The sequence below is a fragment of the Haliotis cracherodii genome, unplaced genomic scaffold (assembly GCF_022045235.1).
Source record: "Haliotis cracherodii isolate W230 unplaced genomic scaffold, xgHalCrac1.p SCAF_5, whole genome shotgun sequence".
Taxonomy (NCBI): domain Eukaryota; kingdom Metazoa; phylum Mollusca; class Gastropoda; order Lepetellida; family Haliotidae; genus Haliotis; species Haliotis cracherodii.
This window is the reverse complement of record NW_027266308.1, coordinates 16,289,123-16,312,045: the sequence shown is the minus strand read 5'-3', so window position 1 is coordinate 16,312,045 and position 22,923 is coordinate 16,289,123. Positions and strand designations below refer to the sequence as shown.

Genomic DNA, 22,923 nt, shown 5'->3' with positions numbered 1-22,923 from the left:
ACTCAAAACACTACAAGTACCCATCCAATCAGATAACACTCATGTGAGAGAAGGTAATTCTTTGGGAACTTGTTGATGACTGCTGACAGTGAGATGGAGATGGTGACATAGCTTCTCAAGCTAAGCTATGCTAGTGAATAGGTTCTCTAATTCAGAATAGAATGAAGACACCACTGGGTGATCAATCCTATTATTGATTATACAGGTGGCTATTAAAAACCTGATCTGATTGGCATTTATTTAAGTCTGTAACATCTTTCACATTCTGACACAGTCAAAAGGCAAAGCTCTTGCCACACCAAGAAGGGCGTCAGGCAGACGTGGTCGACCTCGCAAGGTCAGGGATGATGACGAGGAAGATGATGACGAGGAAGATGATGACGAGGCATATGTTCCCCGGCCATCCAAACGGAGAGGCACTGCACCCAAGAGGAAGAAGATGGAAAGTGAGGAGGAGGAAGAGGAGGAAGAAAAAACTCCCTCGAAGGAGAGGGGAGCGGTCACAAAGAAGAGGCTCAGATGTCCGTATGGGAAGAAGTGTTACAGGTAGGTCAGCTGACCTGTACTGTGAGTGTACTGTGAACATGTATTGGATACTGTGAACATGTATTGGATACTGTGAACATGTATTGGATACTGAAAAGGTACTGTGAACATGTATCAGGTACTGTGATTATACTGTGAACATGTATCAGGTACTGTGAGTGTACTGTGAACATGTATTGGATACTGTGAACATGTATTGGATACTGTGAACATGTATTGGATACTGAAAAGGTACTGTGAACATGTATCAGGTACTGTGAGTGTACTGTGAACATGTATCAGGTACTGTGAGTGTACTATGAACATGTATCAGGTACTGTGAGTGTACTGTGAACATGTATCAGGTACTGTGAGTGTACTGTGAACATGTATCAGGTACTGTGAGTGTACTGTGAACATGTATCAGGTACTGTGAGGGTACTGTGAACATGTATCAGGTACTGTGAGTGTACTGTGAACATGTATCAGGTACTGTGAGTGTACTGTGAACATGTATCAGGTACTGTGAGTGTACTGTGAGTGTACTGTGAACATGTATCAGGTACTGTGAGTGTACTATGAACATGTATCAGGTACTGTGAGTGTACTGTGAACATGTATCAGGTACTGTGAGTGTACTGTGAACATGTATCAGGTACTGTGAGTGTACTGTGAACATGTATCAGGTACTGTGAGGGTACTGTGAACATGTATCAGGTACTGTGAGTGTACTGTGAACATGTATCAGGTACTGTGAGTGTACTGTGAACATGTATCAGGTACTGTGAGTGTACTGTGAACATGTATCAGGTACTGTGAGGGTACTGTGAACATGTTTTGGGTACTGTGAAAGTACTCTGAAGGTACTGCCAACATGTATTGAATACTGTATAATTGAATATTGAATAATGTATTGGGTGCTACAAGTATCTAGCATTAATCAAATTGCAAAATGAGCTCAACAATTTGCATTTTGTTGACATTCTTTGTAGAAAAAATCCTGCCCACTTCAAAGATGTTTGTCATCCTGGTGACACCTCATACGACGAAGCATCTGAGGAAGAGGGTGATGATGATGAAAACGTTGATAATGACGATGATAAACCAGAATGTGAATTTGGAACTGATTGCTACAGGTGTGTATGATGGATGCCCAGTCTATGATGTCACAGTGCATGCTTCATGTGGGCTGGCGGCTTGACAGGCTTAGTGGGTGTCCTGGTTGCAGGGTTTCAGGGTGATCTTATATGTGTTGATAAACTGCATATGTTATGTTACATTATGTGCATGTGTGTGATGGTGTATGATGTGGGGTTAATATATGAGGTGGATGATGCTGGGTGTATGAGGTGGGTGTATGAGATGGGATGTATGATGTATGATGTGGGGCTACTACCTGAGGTGGATGATGTTGGGTGTATGAGGTGGGATGTATGATGTATGATGTGGGAGGGGGTAGGGTGTATCATGTTGTGTTTGTGTTAGGGCTGGGGTGTACTATGTGGGAGGGGGTAGGGTGTATTATGTTGTGTTTGTGTTAGGAGTGTGGTGTACTGTGTGGGAGGTTGTAGGGTGTATTATCTGGTGTATGTGTTAGGAGTGGGGTGTACTATGTGGGAGGTTGTAGGGTGTATTATCTGGTGTTCGTGTTAGGAGTGGGGTGTACTATGTGGGAGGTTGTAGGGTGTATTATGTTGAGTTTCTGATAGGAGTGGGGTGTACTATGTGGGAGGGTGTAGGGTGTATTATTTGGTGTATGTGTTAGGAGTGGTGTGTACTGTGTGGGAGGGTGTAGGGTGTATTATGTTGTGTTTGTGTTAGGAGTAATGTGTACTGTGTGGGAGGATGTAGGGTGTTTTATCTGGTGTATGTGTTATGAGTGGATGTACTGTGTGGGAGGGTGTAGGGTGTTTTATGTTGTGTTTGTGTTAGGAGTAGGTAGTACTGTGTGGGAGGGTGGTTTAGGGTGTATTATCAGGTGTATGTGTTGTTTGGAGAAGGGTGTACTATATGGGAGGGTGTAGGGTGTATTATCTGGTGTTTGTGGTAGGAGTGGGGTGTACTATGTGGGAGGATGTAGGGTGTATTATCTGGTGTTTGTGCTAGGGGAGGGTGTAGGGCGTATTATCTGGTGTATGTGTTAGGGGAGGGTGTAGGGTGTATTATCTGGTGTATGTGTTGTTGGGAGTAGGGTGTACTATGTGGTGTATGTGTTGTTGGGAATAGGGTGTATTATCTGGTGTATGTGTTGTTGGGAGTAGGGTGTATTATCTGGTGTATGTGTTGTTGGGAGTGGGGTGTATTATCTGGTGTATGTGTTAGGGGAGGGTGTAGGGTGTATTATCTGGTGTTTGTGTTAGGAGTAGGGTGTACTATGTGGGAGGGTGGTTTAGGGTGTATTATCTGGTGTATGTGTTGTTGGGAGTAGGGTGTACTATGTGGGAGGATGTAGGGTGTATTATCTGGTGTATGTGTTAGGAGTAGGGTGTACTATGTGGGAGGCTGTAGGGTGTATTATCTGGTGTATGTGTTGTTGGGAGTAGGGTGTATTATCTGGTGTATGTGTTGTTGGGAGTAGGGTGTATTATCTGGTGTATGTGTTGTTGGGAGTAGGGTGTATTATCTGGTGTATGTGTTGTTGGGAGTAGGGTGTATTATCTGGTGTATGTGTTGTTGGGAGTAGGGTGTATTATCTGGTGTATGTGTTGTTGGGAGTAGGGTGTATTATCTGGTGTATGTGTTGTTGGGAGTAGGGTGTATTATCTGGTGTATGTGTTGTTGGGAGTAGGGATGGTGTAAGGTGTAGGATGAGGGTATTAGGTGTATTATTGGGGTGTAAAATGTAGGGTGTTAAGTGCAAGGCTTTTGTTGATTGATATGGGCTGACATGTTAGGTGTTGGGCAGGAGCTTTTGAATCATACTTTGTGCATGTAATTAAAGATGTGGCAAGCAGTTGGTATGGTATAAAGATTGTCTGTTTGTGTGGTGCATTTCCTGATCAGATGGGGTAATGGGTATGTTGCACATGATTTGTGCTGTGAGGCTCTGTAAGTTAGAGGCAGTTAGGTGTAATGGGCAGATTATGAAAGTGGAAATGCTTTGGGAGGGACCTGGATCAACAAAAATGTAATTATTTCCATTATTTGCTTGGCTGGACATTCCATTTTAAACATTTATGGATGAACCAAGTTTATGTGTAGGATTAAGTTGATTAATTGAAGGTCTTGATAGGAATATATCATCTATCACTTACAGATTATCTCATTTACATGCTACCGGTAATCGCTTTATTGTGATACTTTTAAGTCGATTTAATGATACTAAACTCTCCAATCAAGACAACCTTGTTGCATGTTGCTTGGGCAGTGGCTGCTTTAGCAATGAGTTATCTCCCTTTGCATGCTGATATTCATTGTGATGGAACGCTGCTCTGACAGTGGTTCGTGCTTCCTGTAATGTTTGGCAGCTGACATTCCATTACTACAGGGTTCCCATCATTAACAGTGTGAAGCTTCCTCATGTACATACAGACTCCTCATGTACATACAGACTCCTCATGTACATACAGACTCCTCATGTACATAAAGACTCCTCATGTACAGACTCCTCATGTACATACAGACTTCTCATGTACATACAGACTCCTCATGTACATACAGACTCCTCATATAGCTCAGATTTATTAAAAGTGACGAGACCTATAATGCAACTCTCTTGCAGGAAAAATGCTGACCATTTAAAGAAATATTCTCATAAAAAGAAAGCAGATGATCAGCCCAAGAGAAAACCAGCAAAAAAGGATGGTAGGTGAACGATAGGTAGACCTTTTCTTCAGTTTCACATGCAGGCGTGATATATTGCTGGAATAGTGCTGACTGTGGCATAAAACAACATTCACTTACTCAAATTGACATGCTAAGACATTTACACGACAATCATCTTTGGAATATTCATATGAAATCAACTTTCGGTCACAGTTATGAAATATAAGCTTTATTGTATTGTTGCAGGAAGAATATATTTTGTCCTGAGCATATTTGAAGACTTGCAATATTTACTCAGAAATTGATTATCAACAATTTTTATGTATTGTCCAAAAAGGAATAAGAGTTGCATGCTTAGTTGCTTCAATAACTATCGTCTAGAGCTTCCTTCACCATGTGTATGTGCTCTCCACTCCATGACATCCCCATAAACTTACTTCACTATATGTGTATGTGCTCTCCACTCCAGGACACCCCCATCTCCTTACTTCACTATATGTGTATGTGCTCTCCACTCCCATGACACCCCCATCTCCTTACTTCACTATATGTGTATGTGCTCTCCACTCCATGACATCCCCATAAACTTACTTCACTATATGTGTATGTGCTCTCCACTCCCATGACACCCCCATCTCCTTACTTCACTATATGTGTATGTGCTCTCCACTCCCATGACACCCCCATCTCCTTACTTCACTATATGTGTATGTGCTCTCCACTCCCATGACACCCCCATCTCCTTACTTCACTATATGTGTATGTGCTCTCCACTCCATGACATCCCCATAAACTTACTTCACTATATGTGTATGTGCTCTCCACTCCCATGACACCCCCATCTCCTTACTTCACTATATGTGTATGTGCTCTCCACTCCAGGACATCCCCATCTCCTTACTTCACTATATGTGTATGTGCTCTCCACTCCAGGACATCCCCATCTCCTTACTTCACTATATGTGTATGTGCTCTCCACTCCATGACATCCCCATCTCCTTACTTCACTATATGTGTATGTGCTCTCCACTCCATGACATCCCCATCTCCTTACTTCACTATATGTGTATGTGCTCTCCACTCCCATGACATCCCCATCTCCTTACTTCACTATATGTGTATGTGCTCTCCACTCCATGACGTCCCCATCTCCTTACTTCACTATATGTGTATGTGCTCTCCACTCCATGACGTCCCCATCTCCTTACTTCACTATATGTGTATGTGCTCTCCACTCCAGGACATCCCCATCTCCTTACTTCACCATATGTGTATGTGCTCTCCACTCCCATGACATCCCCATCTCCTTACTTCACTATATGTGTATGTGCTCTCCACTCCATGACTTCCCCATCTCCTTACTTCACTATATGTGTATGTGCTCTCCGCTCCATGACGGCCCCATCTCCTTACTTCACTATATGTGTATGTGCTCTCCACTCCATGACTTCCCCATCTCCTTACTTCACTATATGTGTATGTGCTCTCCGCTCCATGACGGCCCCATCTCCTTACTTCACTATATGTGTATGTGCTCTCCACTCCATGACTTCCCCATCTCCTTACTTCACTATATGTGTATGTGCTCTCCACTCCATGACTTCCCCATCTCCTTACTTCACTATATGTGTATGTGCTCTCCGCTCCCATGACATCCCCATCTCCTTACTTCACTATATGTGTATGTGCTCTCCACTCCAGGACACCCCCATCTCCTTACTTCACTATAAGTGTATGTGCTCTCCACTCCCATGACATCCCCATCTCCTTACTTCACTATATGTGTATGTGCTCTCCACTCCATGACTTCCCCATCTCCTTACTTCACTATATGTGTATGTGCTCTCCACTCCATGACTTCCCCATCTCCTTACTTCACTATATGTGTATGTGCTCTCCGCTCCCATGACATCCCCATCTCCTTACTTCACTATATGTGTATGTGCTCTCCACTCCAGGACACCCCCATCTCCTTACTTCACTATAAGTGTATGTGCTCTCCACTCCCATGACATCCCCATCTCCTTACTTCACTATATGTGTATGTGCTCTCCACTCCATGACATCCCCATCTCCTTACTTCACTATATGTGTATGTGCTCTCCACTCCAGGACACCCCCATCTCCTTACTTCACCATATGTGTATGTGCTCTCCACTCCCATGACATCCCCATCTCCTTACTTCACTATATGTGTATGTGCTCTCCACTCCATGACATCCCCATCTCCTTACTTCACTATATGTGTATGTGCTCTCCACTCCATGACATCCCCATCTCCTTACTTCACTATATGTGTATGTGCTCTCCACTCCATGACATCCCCATCTCCTTACTTCACTATAAGTGTATGTGCTCTCCACTCCATGACGTCCCCATCTCCTTACTTCACTATATGTGTATGTGCTCTCCACTCCAGGACACCCCCATCTCCTTACTTCACTATAAGTGTATGTGCTCTCCACTCCCATGACACCCCCATCTCCTTACTTCACTATATGTGTATGTGCTCTCCACTCCCATGACATCCCCATCTCCTTACTTCACTATATGTGTATGTGCTCTCCACTCCATGACATCCCCATCTCCTTACTTCACTATATGTGTATGTGCTCTCCACTCCATGACATCCCCATCTCCTTACTTCACTATATGTGTATGTGCTCTCCACTCCATGACTTCCCCATCTCCTTACTTCACTATATGTGTATGTGCTCTCCGCTCCAGGACATCATCTCCTTACTTCACTATATGTGTATGTGCTCTCCGCTCGAGGACATCCCCATCTCCTTACTTCGCTATATGTGTATGTGCTCTCCGCTCCATGATGTCCCCATCTCCTTACTTCACTATATGTGTATGTGCTCTCCACTCCATGACATCCCCATCTCCTTACTTCACTATATGTGTATGTGCTCTCCGCTCCAGTCAGTAGTCTGAGGCAACACAATTTGCATTGCATAGTTGCACCCCTTAGGTACGCCAGGAAACTAGTATCATGGGTTCCAATCCCTGATTATCTTACTGTTTGTCAGCACCATACCCATGCTCGTGGGTTTCACCAAAGTGGTAAACGTGTAAGACATGCATCACTTCGGGCTTTCCTCCAACATTAAGCTGACTTGCAGAGATGTAACTGAAATACTGTTCAAAGTGGCATTAAACCCCTCTCTCGGTTACATCGTGAGAGGACTTGTGGTCTTCAGAACATTTCACAAACTTTCTATTGCTTGTCATAAGAGGTGGCTAAATTAGTTTGGGTGACATTGTTCATTTGAATCTCATCGTACCCTGATGCCATGGAATGCCCTGACTTGACTTTTCACAGGCTGCTGTGATATACATGTAGCAGAATAGGATTTAAATGTAGATTATATTCAAATTGTTTTATTTTAGATAAACCTTTTACTATTGATGTGTTTGCAATAAACATCATAATATATCTATCTCTTGTTTATTCAGTATGATTTATTTTGTAGCATGTTAACACATTATTAGCTCAGGTGGTCGTAGACTACGAGTGCAGCCATTATTCATCCTACCATCACAAAACACATAACTAGAACCAATGTTTATATATTAGAGGGTGACTAAAGGACAAGGTATGGTAAGGACTAGGTAAGGACAACATATGTTAAGGACAAGGTAAGGATTACATATGTTAAGGACAAGGTATGGTAAGGATAAGGTATGGTAACAACAGGGTATTGTAATGACAAGGTATGGTAAGGACAAGGAATAGTAAGGACAATTTATGGTAAAGACAAGGTATGGTAAGGACAAGTTATGGTAAGGACAAGGTGTGGTAAGGACAAGGTATGGTAAAGACAAGGTGTGGTAAGGACAAGGAATAGTAAGGACAAGTTATGGTAAGGACAAGGTATGGTAAGGACAAGGTATGGTAAAGACAAGGTATGGTAAGGACAAGTTATGGTAAGGACAGGGTATGGTAAGGACAAGGTATGGTAAGGACAAGTTATAGTAAAGACAAGGTATGGTAAGGACAAGGTATGGTAAGGACAAGGTATGGTAAGGACAAGGAATAGTAAGGACAAGTTATGGTAAGGACAAGGAATAGTAAGGACAAGGTATGGTAAGGACAAGGTATGGTAAAGACAAGGTATGGTAAGGACAAGTTATGGTAAGGACAGGGTATGGTAAGGACAAGGTATGGTAAGGACAAGTTACGGTAAAGACAAGGTATGGTAAGGACAAGGTATGGTAAGGACAAGGTATGGTAAGGACAAGGAATAGTAAGGACAAGTTATGGTAAAGACAAGGTATGGTAAGGACAAGGTATGGTAAGGACAAGTTATGGTAAGGACAAGGAATAGTAAGGACAAGTTATGGTAAGGACAAGGTATGGTAAGGACAAGGTATGGTAAAGACAAGGTATGGTAAGGACAAGTTATGGTAAAGACAAGGTATGGTAAGGAGCGGGTATGGTAAGGACAGGGTATGTTAAGGACAAGGTATAGTTAAGACAGGGTATGGTAAGGACAGGGTATGTTAAGGATGGTATGGTAAGAAAAGGGTATAGTAAGGGCAGGGTATGGGAAGGACAAGGTATGGTAAGGACAAGGTATGGTAAGGACAAGGTATAGTAAGGACAAGGTATGGTAAGAACAGGGTATGTTAAGGATGGCATGGTAAGAAAAGGGTATAGTAAGGGCAGGGTATTGGAAGGACAAGGTATGGTAAGGACAGGGTATAGTAAGGACAGGGTAAGGGAAGGACAAGGTAAGGATAACATATGTTAAGGCCAAGGTAAGGGAATGACAGGGTATGGTAAGGACAGGGTATGTTAAAGACAAGGTATAGTAAGGACAAGGTATGATAAGGACAGTGTATGGTAAGGACAGGGTATGGTAAGGACAAGGTAAGGGAAGGACAAGGTAAGGATAACATATGTTAAGGACAAGGTATAGTAAGGACAAGGTAAGGGAAGGACAAGGTAAGGATAACATATGTTGAGGACAAGGTAAGGGAAGGACAAGGTAAGGGAAGGACAAGGTAAGGATAACATATGTTAAGGACAAGGTATAGTAAGGACAAGGTAAGGGAAGGACAAGGTAAGGATAACATATGTTGAGGACAAGGTAAGGGAAGGACTAGGTAAGGGAAGGACAAGGTAAGGATAACATATATGAAGGACAAGGTAAGGGAAGGACAAGCTATAGTAAGGACTAGGTAAGGACAAGGTTTGGTAAGGACTAGGTAAGGATAATATGTTAAGGACAGGGTATGTTAGGGACGAGGTAAGTAAGGACAAGGTATGTTAGTGACAAGGTATGGTAGGGACTAGGTAAGGACAACATATATTAAGGACAAGGTATGGTGAGGACAAGGTATAGTAAGGACAGAGTATATTGAGGACAGGGTATGTTATTATTAAGAACGGGTTATGTAAGGACAAGATAAGGACAACATATGTTAAGGATGAGATATGTTAAGGACATTGTATAGTAAGGATAGGGTATGTTATTATTAAGGACGGATTATGTAAGGACAAGGTAAGGACAACATATGTTAAGGATGAGATATGTTAAGGACAAGGTATGGTAAGGACATGGTATAGTAAGGACAGGGTATGTTATTATTAAGGACCGGTTATGTAAGGACAAGGTATGGTACAGACATGGTATGGTAAGGACAAGGTATGTAATCACGAGGTATTTGAGGATCCTTTGTGGCTCACAGGATCTGCAGAATTTAAGGAATGAAATAGCTTGGATGTAATTGTGAAGGTAATTCAATGTGTTCATATGAAAGACACTTATCCTCTTTATTTCAACACTTGCCTGTCTGGAACTTTACAACACATAGTTAATAGGTAAAGCTAAAATTGATAAAAAAGAAGAGATTTTCTTGAAGAGTTTCTGATATAAAAATAGAACATGTTGGTCCTAACCAAGTTTTCAACAAGATAAAAACTTCATCTTGGATCACTTTATTGGTCATAGCTAGATTTTCTCTTGAATCTTGAAAAACATCATTTTTTTTGTGTGTGAATACTTTGGAGATAAAGGTTAACAAATGTCATTTGGAACTGACAGCATTTGCCACAGGTTTCGAATGGTACAATTTCTGTAGATAAATTACCCATTCTACCATGAAATTGATGAATGCTTGATTCTGATTGGTTAAAAAGAGGTAAACAACCGACAATGAAAGTAAAATATAACATTATAAAAATTGTTTGAAAAAACATCACACCAGCAGGGGTAGTTAGTCAACATGTTAATGTTGAACAGCATCACACACACAGTACTGGGTTGTCTTCTGGTTTCCTGCAATTCTTTAACAGCACTGTTACTGTTAACAATTTCTCTGGCAGCCATAACTGAGAGTGCAGTGCAGATATAGTGACAACCGGGACACGTTAGGACGGTTCTCAATTCAGGGTGGGGAGGTATAATTCAAAGATTCACACATTCAAAATAAGTGAAAGAGTGATATCTAATAAATTTTGTTGAGAAAATAATAATTGTTCATTTTTTTGGTAACTTTTTCTGAAAACCACGAACAGGTAATTTCATTATTGAAACAACCGACAATGAAAGTGAAATATAACATAATAAAATGTGTTTGAAGACATTTTATTCATGACAACATGGTGTTTACAAACCTTTTTCTGATCAATATCCATTGCCATCTCCGTCAACCACCACCGGTAGAATTTGGCAGGAGGGGATTTGAAAGTGCATCAGAAAACACTCCCCTTCAAAAGTCCACGAAAACAATGTCCCAACTGAAGTGGCAGCTTATCAAACTTGATGAAATTCATTTCAGAACACGCACAATTATGAAAATCATACACCACCTACTATTTCTGGACCAGAAATGTCTAAATTCTGTCACTATTTGGCTTTGGATCCGTGAAATCTTGAAATTGACAGGTCACACCATGCAGATTCCTCTTTTCAAAATATCCGGCTTGTCTGCAGCCTAAACAGCGGCTGTTCAGTCATACTCAGTTCCATTAGTAATCATATGGATGTACCCGCAGGTTCGATCAATCCCAGGAAAACTACAGGTAAATGTTGAACCACATCATAGATCGGGGTTGTCATCTTGCTTCTCTTAACTAGATCTAGTTAATGTAAACACATGATTGTCAGCCATTGATAGCTGTGAGGTGTGAGTAACCGTGATGTAGGTCAAGTTCTGCCACATCCAAGTTCGGGGTGGAGAGGCATTTACTTTGATGTTATTATTGTTTACTGGGGGTAATTGCTATCTACCTAATAACTCTTAGACATGTTAAATATATATTAGAATATTAATTCATAAAGTTTGCTGTAGAAATATATTTGTTTAGCATTTTAAAACCTTTTTCTATTACCCGTCACCCCTACAATAGAAATGATGGCATATTCGATTTCCAAGAAATGACCTCTCTCACAAATTTCCGAGAAACGACAGCCAGTCCACAGTGTACAAAAGTGTGCAACAGTTTGATAGAAATTAAAACATCTCTCTTTGGATTAAGTTAGGAGTGTTATTTGTCAACTTCTTTTGAAAAACTATGTGTTTTGAACACTTATTATGAACTACTCACGACTATGGTGTTTTTTAATCTTGAACTTTAAAGTACTCATGGAAATGAAAAAAACCTGTTTTGCTGGATTTAATAATCGACACAAAGCATTACGTAGATGTAAATACGAAATAACAAAAAAACTGGAAAAGTACTAGTCTGGATTTGCTAGTTTTATCTCAGTGCTCAATACAAAATGTACTTTACAGGAGGTAATTTGTAGGCACTTTCACGTTCAAAAATAAAACTAAGTCCAAAATGACATGGCAGAAACAGGCTATAGGCATTATGCCTGGATAAAAGTTATCAAAACAACAATAAAAATAACAGCTGTGTTTATGTACATAATAATAATGACATGTAAGTTGTTGTTTGAGAAGGGAATATGTTACTTTTACGTTCTGATATTTTGACGATGAATCACTATCCCACAATGCCACTCACAAATCACTAACCACTGACAAATCACATGCACGTGGGTTTCAAGCACCTGTTTTCACCTGTTGTCAAGGTGTCATAGGTCATGGACATTCACCTTGATCTTTTAACACCTGGTTATGCTCAGTTTCACAATAGTCATATTTTTACACACTTTTACGTGTAAAAAGACATATAAACCTTTGATACGCTGTATTTGTGCCAAGGCCCAATTAGTACTAATTGAGTTGTTTGAATATTTATATATTTTGTATATTAACTGCATTTATTTAAAATCTGAGATCGAAAAAAACAGGGTTTTTTTCATTTCCGTGAGTACTTTAGTAATAATTGTTACATATATATATAACTAACTGTGACCACTTTTTGGAATGTTCTAAGATTGCGGACCTGTGCACCTGTGTTATTACACGTTGCGAAAGAGCGCCGTTTTCAAAGCGTTGTTGCCCTCATGGTAGAATGGAGATAACCTACTGTGTTTTGAAATTTGTTGTAGTCCCACTGTAGAATAGATACCTCTTTATTATAATTTGGAACCTTGCGCTAAAGTGCTCGGTTCAAAATTAAGTTATCTCCTAAATAACACCAACAATTTGAAAACACAATGTTTATCAACATTGTAAAATACATTGTACCACATTATGTAACTCATCTTCTGTCACTATCTAAATAAATGTATTATTATTCAAAATACTATCATTATAGTCTCCACTTTTTTCACTTCCTACATAGGGGCAGTCGTGTAGCCTAGTGGTTAAAGCATTCGCTCGTCACGCCGAAGACCGGTTTCGATTCATGACATGGGTACAATGTGTGAAGCCCATTTCTGGTGTCCCCCGCCGTGATATTGCTGGAATATTGCTAAAAGCGGCGTAAAACCATACTCACTCACTCACTCACTCACTAACTACATAATGTTTTGGGGAATTTTTATATTCTGTTATATTTTTGACCTACCGACCAATTATTTTGGGACAAAAATCTGAAACACGCCACCCTCCCACCCCACCCAAATAAATCTGGCCTTACCCAAAACAGGGTATTTGAACATGAATACTCCCTCTCTGACTCACACTGCAGGTAAAACAAGCGTGCTTGCTAAAGATGACGACGACAACGGAGAACCGAACACATACGACTACAATGACAGTTTTATCGATGACATTGGGCAGTCTTATGCGAGCGAATCTTCATACGGAGATCCAGAGGAGGAAGACTCAGACTATGACCCAGAGGAAGAGGATGTGAGATCTTTGATGAAGGAAGCCAAAGGATTTGTTAAGAAGAAGAAAATGCGGCAACCCGTTGGAAAGAAAATAGAAATAAAGGCTGAGTGAATGTCATTCATGACTATATACAATGTTGTGTAACTTGGCATTCTTTCTTAGGCCGGCAGTGTAAAAGCTGTTTTTAAGTCTTCGTTTTACTAGTGAAATCTCTGCTACAACAGGGTTTGCATGTCTACATGCATAAAGTAGTCCAGAATGCGACAAAACATACTTCTGAATATATTTCTAGTTTATCACATCATTCTTGTTGGCCATGTTTTTTTATTGATAGTAAATGTGTGTAATTAACAAAACTCATCACGGATGATCATTGAGAATAAATGTATTTTAAATACCGATACTTTTTTAAGATTCTTAGTTTTATTCTGAAGCAAACCGATTTGGGCAAAGAAACGGTGTGATTCCTTGCAACATATTCTAAAATGTAAGGACTAAAGCTTTCAACATTATGCCAAGCTTATTTCAGTTTCTGACAACATTGTATATTTCATGTCATGTTTGTAAATTTCAAGTATTCAGCAATGTATATTATATGTGTGTACAGTTACCATGGTTACCATGTTAATCATTCTCTGATATGTCACGTACATTTCAATCACTACTATCTAGGAGCATCCCTTGTGCTAGCCCCCCTGCCATTTGTTCCCTGGAGCAGCCTTCAAGTACTTGACTCAGATTAAGGTCGTAATAAATAAATTGTCAGATTTTCATCTGTCAACATCCTTGGAAGTATTACCTTGCTTCATCTAATCATGGCCTCAGTTGCCACCTTCTACTGTCTGTAGCTGCAACATTGCTGAAATCAATTTGGATTTTAATTCATAGAATTATACAGCTTTTATTACTTTGAAAGAAATTTTAGATGAAAGTCTAGTGTTTGTAATTAATTCATCATGGCTAAATGCTTGTATTGTTCTACATTGCCAGCAGTGTTTGTTTGCTTTCTACAGCATTGCTTGTTTCATAGACTCCCTGGTAGCTGTTTGTCACTATTAATCAAAAGAATGTTATTTTTTCTTTTCAAATTGTGTGTCTTGACATGTGGGCCTGGGCCTGTATTGGTTGTATGTCATTTAGGACTGGTAGACACAGATGTGTTAAAGATGTGCAGTGGCATTGGTGAAAAGAAGGTGCGGGCCACATATTTTAGGGAGGATCCAGATATTTGGTTAGTTTGCTTTTGCAGCAGGGCACATACAGTTACTGGTGACAGCACCACGAACACATCTGCCTTTTGCAGCAGGGCACATACAGTTACTGGTGACAGCACCACGAACACATCTGCCTTTTGCAGCAGGGCACATACAGTTACTGGTGACAGCACCATGAACACATCTGCCTTTTGCAGCAGGGAACATACAGTTACTGGTGACAGCACCACGAACACATCTGCCTTTTGCAGCAGGGCACATACAGTTACTGGTAACAGCACCACGAACACATCTGCCTTTTGCAGCAGGGAACATACAGTTACTGGTGACAGCACCATGAACACATCTGCCTTTTGCAGCAGGGCACATACAGTTACTGGTAACAGCACCACGAACACATCTGCCTTTTGCAGCAGGGCACATACAGTTACTGGTAACAGCGCAATGAACACATCTGCCTTTTGCAGCAGGGCACATACAGTTACTGGTAACAGCACCACAACACATCTGCCTTTTGCAGCAGGGCACATACAGTTACTGGTAACAGCGCAATGAACACATCTGCCTTTTGCAGCAGGGCACATACAGTTACTGGTAACAGCGCAATGAACACATCTGCCTTTTGCAGCAGGGCACATACAGTTACTGGTAACAGCGCAATGAACACATCTGCCTTTTGCAGCAGGGCACATACAGTTACTGGTAACAGCGCAATGAACACATCTGCCTTTTGCAGCAGGGCACATACAGTTACTGGTAACAGCACCACAACACATCTGCCGTTTATTCATCTTCATTGGGGTGACGAGGGTCACAGGTCTATCACATGTTTATGTCAAACAACTTAGGATTCCTTATCCTTCCATCACAAAAACGGAATTTTAAGGCGCTTGGTTAAATTGAGGTGGTACTTGGTCGGCTATGAATTATCACAGCGGCTAGTCTTAAGTGGTCACTAACCCTTGTGACTAGTTCATTAAATAACTAGGTGAGATAATACCAATGTAGCATGATTAGGTATGTAGCAGCACCAGGGTGGGCACGGGTGGCCCAGTCGTCTGAGGCACCGCGATTCGCTGTGCAGAGTTGCGTCCCTTGGGCATGCCAGAAACCTATGATTGTGGGTTCAAAACCCGGTTCGCCCCGATTATGTTGCTAGGTTTCTAGGTTTGTCAGCATCATACCTGTGCCTCGGGCTTTCCTCCCACATTAAGCTGACCACGTGATATAACTGGAATAATGTTAAAAGTGGCGTTAAACCCAACTCACTCAATTGCTGGATTGTCTGGTCCAGACTTGATTATTTATAGACTGCTGTTATATAGCTGGAATATTGTTGAGTGAGGCATTAAACAACAAACAAACAAACCCCTTCATTCCAGTACAGTACTGTCAGTCGTTCTGTATCCACTAAAAGTGTTGTCTTATTCTGTAGGTCCATTGATAGTTCAAATGATGACCCAAAATGAACAATTTGTAATATTTGAAATGCACAATCAGCTTTCATGTACAAGTTGACATTAGTCTTGTGGTTTGGCTGATTCCGTCCACGGTTCCCATGAAACAAACATGGCAGTGTCTCTAGTGACGTAATCATTTAGTATGAACTATTCCTAAAAAGTTAAAGGCCATCTGATTCTTTCATATTATTATAGTGAATCTGTCATACCATGACATACCATGACAGATTAACTACAGTAATATGAAAGAATCGGGAGGTCCTTAACTTGTTTTCATTAGTATACCTGGAGTAGCCTGTTGATTAGTAGAAAAGAATCAGGGATTGATATGTTGTTTTTCTTAATATTTTCACTGGTTGTTTGTTTTTAATTTTCATTGGAATAGATAATGGGCTTTATCACTTTTCAATATTGTGTTAGGTGCATGGGCGGATACAGCTTTTTTGAAAAGGGGGGTGGGGGGGGGGGGGGTGCACAATTAAGATATATTTATTGTCTTTGGTGGTAATTTATACAGAAATAAAGATTTTGTTCGAAATAAAAAGGGGGGGTGCGCATCCCAGCACCTCCCTCAGTATCCGCCCATGAGGTGGAATATAATTTGGGTTCTCAGGCACTTTCTCCATTCAGCTGGGCTAGCAGGCAAATGCAAGAAAGCATTTATCAGAACCAGAAGTGTGAAGTAAAGGTGGTCAACTGGATATTTGAAAATTCAAAATCTCAGTATGTTTTCTTTTTGTTTATTGAAAGGATAGAAAGACAAAAATCATCAGTATATTTGTAACAGTAGTAAGTGAAATTGTTTAGATTTGACGGTTACATGACCAGACCATTTTCCATTCAGACTTATATTTTCAGTGGGACTGGTCCTATCTCTGCTTACAAAATAACATTTGTCCAATCGGGACACACAAGTAGCAAATTTTGCAGATTCCCATGCTGACTTTAAATGTTCAAGTTGTTGTTTGAGAATCAATTTTGTTGTTTTTGCTTCCCAGTGTTTATGTAGACTGTTTTCTTTTTATTTCAAACATAATTATTTCAAGATGAGGTGTTTAACATATTACATAATAAGTTTAATGACGGTCATAGTGACCTTTTCCTCAGGGTTTTCGGGCTGAATATAGTTTTAGTGTAGTCTTACCAGTAGCCCGGGTACATACTTCAAATAGGTAAATAGGTTTGATGTTAAGTTAGAGAGTTGAAACAGTTTTGTTATTAAGTCTTTGATAGGCATTTAGAAGTTGGCAAAACATGAAGACATGAAACAGTTTATGGATAGCACCTTCTTTACCCTTTGTAACGTTTCAGGGCTACGTTTTGCCTCAAGTAAATCATTCTTGATGATGGGGCAAGAAGTAGCCCTGAAACATTCATGTGATGAAGGGCAGGATGTAGACCTGAAACATTCATGTGACGAAGGGACAGGAAGTAGCCCTGAAACATCCATCTGATGAAGGGACAGGATGTAGCCCTGAAACATCCATCTGATGAAGGGGCAGGAAGTAGCCCTGAACATTCATGTGATGAAGGGCAGGATGTAGCCCTGAAACATTCATGTGATGAAGGGACAGGAAGTAGCCCTGAAACATCCATCTGATGAAGGGGCAGGAAGTAGCCCTGAAACATTCATGTGATGAAGGGCAGGATGTAGCCCTGAAACATTCATGTGATGAAGGGACAGGAAGTAGCCCTGAAACACCCATCTGATGAAGGGGCAGGAAGTAGTCCTGAAACATTCATGTGATGAAGGGGCAGGATGTAGCCCTGAAACATTCATGTGATGAAGGGACAAGAAGTAGGTCTGAAACATGCATCTGATGAAGGGGCAGGAAGTAGCCCTGAAACATCCATCTGATGATGGGGCAGGATGTAGCCCTGAAACATTCATGTGATGAAGGGGCAGGATGTAGCCCTGAAACATTCATGTGATGAAGGGGCAGGAAGTAGCCCTGAAACATTCATGTGATGAAGGGGCAGGATGTAGCCCTGAAACATCCATCTGATGAAGGGGCAGGATGTAGCCCTGAAACATTCATGAGATGAAGGGGCAGGATGTAGCCCTGAAACATTCATGTGATGAAGGGGCAGGATGTAGCCCTGAAACATCCATCTGATGAAGGGGCAGGAAGTAGTCCTGAAACATTCATGTGATGAAGGGACAGGAAGTAGCCCTGAAACATTCATGTGATGAAGGGCAGGATGTAGCCTTGAAACATCCATCTGATGAAGGGGCAGGATGTAGCCCTGAAACATTCATGTGATGAAGGGGCAGGATGTAGCCCTGAAACATCCATTTGATGAAGGGGCAGGAAGTAGTCCTGAAACATTGTTACGAAGAAATAAGGAAGTTGTTATCCACAATACGTGTCAGGTCTTCAGCTTTGTTATTGTCGTGACCGTTGTTTTATGAACTGATGATGAATGGAATGTTTATTTTATTTTTAGTTTGTATTTTTTTAAAAAGACATTACAAGGACAGTTTCTTACATTTTGGGTATCACCAGAGGATGGTTGTGTTTTTAGAATTGTAAGAATTATAAGATGTTAGTTATTGCAAACTGTGGGTGAGGTACACCGAGTCAGGATGTTTTCTGCTATATGTGCTGGTCACTGTGAAACTCCACTGCAGTGTGTCAGCTCTCCCACATCATATCTATTTGTCATTCTATCATCGTTAGGTAGCGGAGAAGCCAAAAATCTGAGTCTTAAAGTCCAGGCAAAGATGCTGCAGTATATATAGATATATCAAGAAATTAAATCCTGCTTTCATGTCACTATAGTATTACTTAAGCTAATTCTGAATGAGAGCATCACTACAACATTCTTTAACCTTTGTCTACTTCCTTATCTCATAGGGGAGGTCGGGTAGCCTAGTGGTTAAAGCGTTCGCTCGTCACGCCGAAGACCCGGGTTCGATTCCCGACATGGGTACAATGTGTGAAGTCCATTTCTGGTGTCCCCCGCCGTGATATTGCTGGAATATTGCTAAAAGCGGCGTAAAACCAAACTCACTCACTCACTCACTCACTCCTAATCTCATAGCGTGGCACAATGCCACTATCATTATGTTGTCTGGCGGTCACTGCATGTGAGTCATTAGTAATTGAATCCAGTGTATTTGTCATTTTGGGAAAAATTCTGATCAATTTTTTAAATTGTGAGGTTTTGTAATGGAGATATCATGAGAAACAGATATAAGTTATTTCTCCGTCTTATACCAGGTTATGGTTGATATATAATTTCTCTATAATTTTGCATAATGACACTAACATTGTGTTAAGTCTAAAATTCATTGAAATCATGCATTTTTCGCGATCTCTGGATCGTGGCATGGCCAAGGGAAGTAACTGCACAGTGTCTTGCAACTATTGGGCTTCATCAGCCTTCAAGTATTTTTTCAAAGGTCATTATTGCATCTTATGTAGTTTTACCTTCTTGCTGCAAGAATTGTGAGAATTTGCCACCGTCATTGGAAGAATTGTACCACTTGAACATTACTCAGTCAGATTATGTTAATGTGCTCTACGGTCCATTTGTAAACCAGTTTTTGGTTTCTCCAAAAAGCAAGACACATTGCAGGTAAGCTAGGTTGTGGTGATGTAGGTTCTGTGATAAGATTCTTTCTCAGTTGTGAATCCCTTGACAGCCTGCCACCCCTATTTCTTGAATTGAATGTTCCAATCAATCGCGTTAGTGGAATTTTATTTGCTGTTGTTTTAGTTTAATTCTTAGCATAAGGAATCATGAAAAACATGATACTTTGAATGCACATTTTGCTTTTAGTGAAATATTTCCTGTACAGTAGATGTCACATGTTAGCATCACTAATAGGACGATTTTATGTTGTGTTTGTCAGATTTTAATGCCCTTGTTTCAATTGCTGTTAGTCAATTATGTCACATTTATATCTTAATCTTTGTACTGTTGGTCAGACATTGAGAAATATTTCTTATATTCTTGTTACGTTGACATGTCTTGTTGTAAACAGTCAGATTATAATAACTGCGGAATATTTGATTATGAGCCCTTACTGTTAAACAAACATTATTGAAAATGAAGCATAAAAGGAAACAAACATAAAAAACAAAAACAGTTTAAAGCATAAATATTCCTGGGATCAGTCTATTACAGCTCTTTATCAGTCCATTCAAACTGTTGGTGAGAGGGATGATGTTATGCTGAAGTAAGCAATGTTCCAGCTAAATCTGTAAGTAGAAATGGATGACACACAACCATCATCTCTACCACAGTTTATCATCTCTAAGACAAGTATGCCGAGCTGGGGCGTATTCTGACCAGCATTGGGTGAAAGAATGTGTTTGCAGAAGTAAATTAAGTGCTACTAACTGATCCTATTCCATGCATGTATTCCACCTGCTGGTGTCTGAGCACAGCATCATATTTTTCACAAGTTGTTTATCCATTGCAATGATGCCTTTCATTGAAATGCATGGTACTGATCTATAGGCCATTCTTAGCGGGAAACAATTTTTTTTTGAACTTGAATTACAGATCAAAACGAAAACTGGGAACGAAAATCTTCACAGCTCTATTTCCCTCTTCCACCAAATAAAGTTTTACCTATTCACAACACAATGGCACACAGTCAGACAAAAAACTGTTAAAGATGACACTTGCTTAACAAGCATGGTGTACATGCATGTCCCTATAACACTTTGAAGATCAAGATGAAAATGATGAGTATCTTCATTGTCCACCTTCCATCTTGGATTGTTCACACACACAATCTGTAAATCAGGCCTCATCAATTAAATATGTCGGCTACTAGATGCTCATTAATTTTCTTGATAACAGGGAACAGTTTTGGGTCATCAGTTCTGTGACTTTTGTTTACTAATTTTGTTGTCAAATTGACAAGTTACAACTTGAGAATGATCCAATTATCTGCTTTTGTTTCTGTCCATTCATATGCGAGTATCACTTGCTATAGTTGCTACATCCCATTGTGCACATTGTGAAGCCATGTTTGTATTTACGATACAATATTTACTGTAACAAAATCCACATGTTGCTTGTAATCTTTACAGTGCTGTTCAACATGTACTGTAATGGACGCTAATGTGTAGCTTTTCATTTTGAAAGCAGTTTGTAGCCATATTGTTAATCATCGAGCAACTTCAGCAGTTCTGTTGCCCGTGACATCTGGGGCAAGCAGCCTTCAGTCGCTGTCTAAGCATCATCTATATCAAGAGATAATATATTAACTGCAAATTTCATTGGCTTGTTTGTTGTGTATGATGCGGAGTGAGTGTGGGAACATGGTTTTAGGCTGCTTTATCAATATTCCAGCAAAATGACAGCAGAACACCAGAAATGGGTTTCACACTTTGTACCAACATGGGGAATCGCACCCAGGTCTTCGGTGTTGACACCAGACAGCAGGGGACACCAGAAATGGGTTTCACACTTTGTACACACGTGGGGAATCGAACCCGGGTCTTCGGTGTGATGAGTGAACAATTTAGCTACTTTGTCATGACTTCATTGCATTCCAGAGTGACGTCCTGATTGTCTCACAACCTTGAGGGTTAACACTTCAGAAAATGACTGATTACCTGTGTTTACAGATTTGTGGGTTTTACCGAGTTTTCAATGACAAGAAATTTTAACATTATAATAAAACACAGAATGGTGATCTCCTAAATCACAAATAAGGTCCATATCTTAAACTTCAATCCCATGTCAAGTGTCATTATTCCAGTAAGGGTAATCTTCTGTACCTCTGGTACGCTGGTTAAAGTAAAATAAATATTTGAAACGGCATATTGGTCGGGCTTGAAAAAGGAGAGCTTTCCAATAAGTGTTTTTTTAGTGGTGTTGCTGACATACACATGGTCTAATTAGGAGATAAATCTAATAATCTCCTTGATAAACATAGGTTTCATCTTTCACAACAGTCTCTGGGAAGTCGGTGTGGTAGCAGTAAAAGATTCTGGCTGACTGGTTGTGTTTTGTAATTATATTGCAAGAGTACCGGTATGTCTCCCTGCTTCAGTTAAAATGTTTAGTCCTACAGCTTTTCCACGGGGCCTACAGTTTTGAAATGTGCTGGCCCTTAAGGCTCTCAGTTTACTCTGCTGAGTTTCAGACACTATCTAATCTAATAATAGGTATTGAATATAAAGTGAAATTATCAGCTTGTCAAATACATGTGTCTTTGGTACATATCATACACCGTTTGAAAGGTCTAATTCTACTGTTTATAAATATAAAAGTTATGTTTATCACACTATTTAAATAATGCTCTTATAACTAAGCTAATTTAAAAAAATTAAAAACAAACTTAATTAACACATTTATAGTGTCCATATTAAGCACCAAGATAGCAATAATTATGGCGATTTTTGGCAATTTTAAGATTTCATAATAGAGCTATCCATTAACATTTCTTTGAAGTAATTGGAATATGATAAGAATAATTTTAAGTACAATCTATCATCACACATTTCCAATAACAGTGACTTTCCGCTAAGTGACATGATAAAATACAAGGAAATACCTCCGTTTTCAAAGCTTTGTTTAAATAACACGTGTGAAGATTCCTACAATGTTTAGTATAGTTAAAAAGTTCTGAACATCAATAATATTACAGTAACCTCGCCAGGAGTATTTTCATAGTTGTAACATGCAATTTTACAGAAATTGGTTTCTAATGACACTTATACCGTAATCTAATATTAGGATCGTGATTAGTCAAAATGAAGCAGAAAGTGATAGATGTAATAAATGAA

General features: G+C 40.1%; 1 protein-coding gene across 2 annotated transcripts in view; it reads left to right on the top strand.

Annotated features, from left to right (window-relative positions):
• LOC139442184 (aprataxin and PNK-like factor) overlaps positions 1 to 16,611 on the top strand; it is a 29,679-nt gene extending 13,068 nt beyond the window's left edge. The window contains exons 9-12 of one of the 2 annotated variants that reach the window (XM_071222974.1): positions 275 to 546; positions 1,518 to 1,661; positions 4,247 to 4,329; positions 13,349 to 16,611. In XM_071222974.1, the coding sequence (XP_071079075.1) occupies positions 275 to 546; positions 1,518 to 1,661; positions 4,247 to 4,329; positions 13,349 to 13,605 (756 nt within the window). In that variant the 3' untranslated portion in view covers positions 13,606 to 16,611. The remainder of the gene's footprint in view (positions 1 to 274; positions 547 to 1,517; positions 1,662 to 4,246; positions 4,330 to 13,348) is intronic. The other variant, XM_071222975.1, reaches the window with a different exon arrangement.
• Positions 16,612 to 22,923: the final 6,312 nt, after the last annotated feature.